This window comes from Geospiza fortis, unplaced genomic scaffold (assembly GCF_000277835.1).
Source record: "Geospiza fortis unplaced genomic scaffold, GeoFor_1.0 scaffold412, whole genome shotgun sequence".
Taxonomy (NCBI): Eukaryota; Metazoa; Chordata; class Aves; order Passeriformes; family Thraupidae; genus Geospiza; species Geospiza fortis.
The window spans coordinates 978,206-983,367 of NW_005054504.1; the positions used below are offsets into that span (position 1 = coordinate 978,206).

Consider the following 5,162-nt stretch of genomic DNA (forward strand, 5'->3'; position numbering starts at 1 on the left):
AGAGGATAACTTGTCAACACACCGACCTGCATTGCACCAGCATCATTCCAGGCAGCCACCCTCCTGCTCCAAGTGCAGCAGCCCACTGGGCACAAGCCGGGGTCCAGCTACATAAGAGCTCATCCCCCAGCTGAGCCAGCAGGCACCAGGACAGCAGAGCAAAGCTGGCAGACCTCAAACAGCCCAGCTGCAGGGCTTCCACCAGCTGCTAGGCACTCCACAGGCTGGAGTCAGTTGGAAACCTTATCAAGCTTTGTGACACAGCAGAGCTCTTCTGGGACTGGGCAGTCAAGGAGCTCGGTGCCTGACAGGTGCTATGGCCCCACAGGCTCTGCTGCTCCCAGAGGATGGAGCTTTCTGCCACTGCAGGACCAACCACAATATCCCTTCCCTGTGCTGGGTGGATGCTTAAAAGGAGATTCTAGCACCAGTCCTGACAAGCCATCACAAGACCATTAAAAGGCAACAGACAATTAACAGGAGGAGAGGAATGAGGAAAGAGGCCCCTAGAAGAAAGGCAACCCCCCTAGAGCACATTATCCAGCAGCTGCTTTTTAGAAATGAGGTCATTCTTCCCTATCTACAGCCACATCGGTCCCCAAGCATCATGCTTGCAAGCATCCCGCATCAGGTCAACCTTTACTAGCTCACCCCTGCACCTTGTGCCCCAGTGCTGGTGGGCACAGCCGTCCCACTCCGCCCAGCAGGAGTGCAAAAGAGCTGATGGACAAGAACGACATTCACATAACAGAAAAAGTTAGCATGGAGAGGACAGAGTGCTTGAGAAACCTCACAAACATCCGGCTAGTGACCGTGGGGCTATCTTCACACCCCAGGCACCAGCTTGGTGAGCCCTGATTAATGAGAGCAAGCCCAGCCTCTCTGGTCTCAGACTGTGTTTTCTTGTGTTGAGGTGCAATTTCCTATTTTTTCATTTCTGTCCATTGGCAGACACCACTGAGAAGAGCCTGGTTCCCCCTTTGCTGCACCCTCCCTTCCAAAAACCAGGGACTCCGTGGTTACAGTCTCTCCTCCAGGCTGAACAGTCCCAGCTCTCCCAGGCTCCCTCTGTATGAGAGACGTTCCAGTGCCCCACCAGTGTCAAGTCTAAAGGGTGCACTGCCCAGGAGCCATGGTCCACCCTCCTGCTGCAGAAGAAAGATTTCCAGGCCTGGCCCCAGCCAGCTCTACCTTCTTTCTTCATCTTTTGGCCAGGATTTAGCACTCAGTGGGCAACATTCCCCACAGCCTGGCTCTATGGCACTGCCTCACCAGGCTCCCTACACCTACCCAACACCCCAATATGCACAGGTACAGCTTGCCTCATTCCTGGGGCACTCTGAGCCTGCAGGATGCTCAATACCTGCAGCAAGGACAAGGGTACCAATAACCCCACTGACCTCCCTGAGCCCCATGGGAGGATTCTGTTGGGTCCCTCAGCCCCACCAAACAGCTATGATGTATCTCAAGATCAGGAATTCGGGAACAGGATTCCCCTTTCCAAACAGCAGACAAGCCATGGTTACCCCTGCCCACCATGGCCATGAACACTGTTCCCATGCCACGGGCAACCCTGGATCCCTCGCATGCACCCCGCTGTGTTCCCCTTGATACCCCTACCTCCCAGCTCTGGTGCAATCACCCCAGGACTGTCACTTGCTGAATCAAACAGCACTGCTGGGTCACTCTCTGCCTCCACTCTGGGAGGCAGCTGCTGGGAGAGCCTGTGCTGAGGCAGTGCCGGGGAATGAACGCCCCAGACACGTGAGCAGGATGTGACCCACCAGCCCCATCAACTCAAATGTGTTGGTGAGCCCCAGAACCAGCCCCTCTCTCCCCTTCCCCTTCTCTCCAAGCCCAACCCTAAGGGGACCAGTGCTGGGAAACAGCATCACATCCCCCTCCCACTCTGCACTTGCACACCTAAAACCTGGTGCAGGCAACCTGCATTGAGGAGGACTGGCGGGGGGGAATGTCAGCAAGACTTCATCCATCCTGGAGCCTTTCAGTCCAGTAGGGACACCTGCATCTGGCAGTTGTTTTTGTCACTGAGTACAATGACCTCGCTGCCCCCACAGCAATGCCAGCACAAAGCACCCCACAGGGTGTCCACAGTTCCAGCCTGGAGGTGTGGAGTGGGGGGGATGTGACTGATGCGGAGGTTTGACGAAGGGATGTGGGGGCATGAGCATTCAGAGTGCAGAAGCACTGGAACTGGGGAGCAGCAATCAGAAGGATTCAACAGATCCCAAAATGATCCTCACCTATTCCTGTCCCACAGGCTGGACAACACTCTGGAGTGGGAGAAGCTGCCTGCTTCCATCACCAGAGACCCAGGTCTCCCCAGTCAGTGTGGATGGGGTGGGGGTCCTGACCTTTCCCAGCCCCCCAACATGGCAGGCTCCTATAGACCCTCTCAAGCACCCCATCCACCACATATGACCCAAAACAGGACAGTGAGCCCTGACGCCCCACGACCTGTTGTCTCAGGAGCTGCCACCCTGGCACTGAACTCTCCCTTATAAACTGTGTTCTTTAGGGACCTGCCCCTGGGGTGCAGGCAATGATTCCCTCTCCCTGCCCCAGACCCACCTGGGTGCCGAGGATGTCAAGACAGGGGCGTCACCCAGGAAGGTGCCTGCCATGGCACACACCCTGTGGCTGTGGCTGGAGTGACAGCCAGTACATGTGCCATGTCAGGGCTGTAAGCCTGACCTGGGTGGCAGCAGCAATGTCATCCAAAAATCCTCATCTCCATAGGAAAGGAAGGAGTCCATCCAACCAGACGCCAGGCTGGCAAGTGCAGTCCTGCCCATCTGGACCAGGGCAAAGGCATCCTTGGGAAAAACACTGAACTCCAACACTGAAAACACAGAGGTGGCAGGGGAGGCATACACAGCTCACTCTGAGGCCCCTTCAGCTCCAGCCCTGCCAGCTCTCACTCTCCCCCCCTAGCTCCATGGGCTGTTAACCCAGACATATCACTTCCACCTGCTCATCCATCATGCCACCTGCCTCCCCTGACATGCTGCACAGCATGACCTCCTGCATGGCTAATTTCTGATGCCAAGCAGGAGATGGGCAGCAACCACAGCAGGCAGGGAGACAGCCTTTCCCCACGAGCAGCCTGTCAGCAGTGAGGCCAGAACCTGCTGGTGGTATGGGGGGCTCTGGCGATTGGGCTGGGGCTCAGAGCATGCTCGTGTCCCTGTGCTGCTGCTGTAGGACGTGGGCATAGCCCAGCCATCTGCCCCTTCCCCTCAGACTTCCTGGCATTGATGGCTCCCTGTGATGTCCCTGTGCCCAGAGCACGGCCAGTGCTGCATGGCAAACTCTAGCACCCTTCCAGAAGGGTGCTGAGGGCTCATACACAGAACTAAGCATCCCCATGATCCCACACACTGGCCTGGCTTCCCACTGTGCCTCCTCCCCAACACCCTGCACCCAGTACAGCCCTCTTCACCTGCCTAGCAGCCAACTTGGAGAGGGCAGAGTTGATGTCAGCCTGCTTCAAAGAAGGGAAAATTGAGGTATGTTCCTTGAGCAGCCAGGGGGACTCAATAAGAGCCCCTTCAATGCCCCAGGCCCCAGAAGTCTCTTCTGCCAAGTGGAAAAACCCCCCAATGCTAGGCTGGGAGCATGCAATTTCCATACCCTTGAGCAGGTATCCTCTGCCCCACCTCATGCCAGTGCACCAGGCTTGGCACAACAGCCAAGACAGGGACAGCAGCAGGGGAGCCTGCCCCAGCTCCAAGCATCCCCACAGCTGCCACCAGACCCACACTGCCTCATTCCCCGTCCCTCATGCCCTCAGCACCCAATACCAGAGTCCAGTAATAGCCTTCTTCTCCACAACTACATTCCTATGCTGTGTTTTCAGAGCTCTCCCCCACCCCAGAGCAGCACAGCCACCAAATCCCCACTGAGGAGAAGCTGGCACCAGAAGCTGGCTGTAGGGGGATTTCTAGCAGCCCCCACGTGCCGCCCAACACTGCAGGCACTGCCTTGACTCATTCCACCATCTCCTTCCCGCAGATGAAAGGTGGATGCAAAGTACCAGCATGTCATCCAGAGCATCCTCCAAGCACTGTGTCTGCATCCTCCCTCCCCAAAATGTCCCCCCAAACCTCCTTCTCTCCCCACATCCTACCTGGCTATTCGGCCCAGGTTATTTCTGCCCGCATTGCATTTCACTGTCCTGACCTGGGACCTCTGACCACGCACTCCTGTTTGGCTAAAGGCACCACACCCCATATTTTGTAGGGGTAATCTTGTAAATTTTGTAAGCTATCAAAATAGCTTTTTCTGACCAAACTGTGATACACACACACACACTCCAGCTGCTGTCATGCTAGTGGCTGGGAAATATGAGTGTCACGTCTGACCTCAAAGGTGTTCCCATCTGTCCAGCAAACCACCACTGGGGACTAGATCTGTGGGAATGGGACCCGCAGGGGAGCTGGCACAGCCAAATCGATCTAGGGCACTAGGAAAGATGCATGGTTCCATTCTGCCACCCACCAAGCCCTACACACACAATGCCTGCAGCAGGGTGTGGGATCCAAGGAGCCTACAAAACTGTCATGACCCTAAATCTCAGTCCCAGAGCATACACAGAGCATCCTAAAAAGAGTCCTCTTCTTCCAGGGACAGGTAAGGGGAACCCAGGGGATACAAATGCAGCATGAAGGCAATGTGGTAGGGGCTCTCTGGGTATGGGCGAGACCCTGTTCCTGAACAGTAGGATGAAATCTGTGCTTCACAGCCCCATGGGACCAATGCTGACACTACCACTGTGGGATTTGCATGTTTCTACATGCCCTCCCACAGGACACAGGGGGCCAGAACCCTCCCAGCTGTGGCTGGGTCAAGTCTGTCAGCAGCAAGAACCTGGTACTCATTTACACCCTGATAAACTCCCCTGCCTTGTCCTCAGCAGTGACCCCACACCCAGCCAGCCCCTCACCACCAGCATCCCCCATCCCTGACCTTGCTTCTCATCTGTCCCGAGGTGGAAACCTTCCGGATGAGCTTGTGAGAACTGTCCTCCTGCTCGCCCTCACTGTCGGATGACTCCTCACCGCCAGCCTCAGGTGAGATGGGTGCCAGCTTGTCCAGGTCCAGGGATGACACTGATTCCCGGGTCTTCCTCGAGAACAGGT

The 5,162-nt window shown here is 56.2% G+C and overlaps 1 protein-coding gene across 1 annotated transcript in view; it reads right to left on the bottom strand.

The window, feature by feature from the left end:
- LOC102034078 (diacylglycerol kinase delta-like) overlaps window positions 1-5,154 on the bottom strand; it is a 19,557-nt gene extending 14,403 nt beyond the window's left edge. The window contains exon 1 of the mRNA XM_031063445.1: window positions 4,990-5,154. Within this exon, the coding sequence (XP_030919305.1) occupies window positions 4,990-5,001 (12 nt within the window). The 5' untranslated portion in view covers window positions 5,002-5,154. The remainder of the gene's footprint in view (window positions 1-4,989) is intronic.
- Window positions 5,155-5,162: the final 8 nt, after the last annotated feature.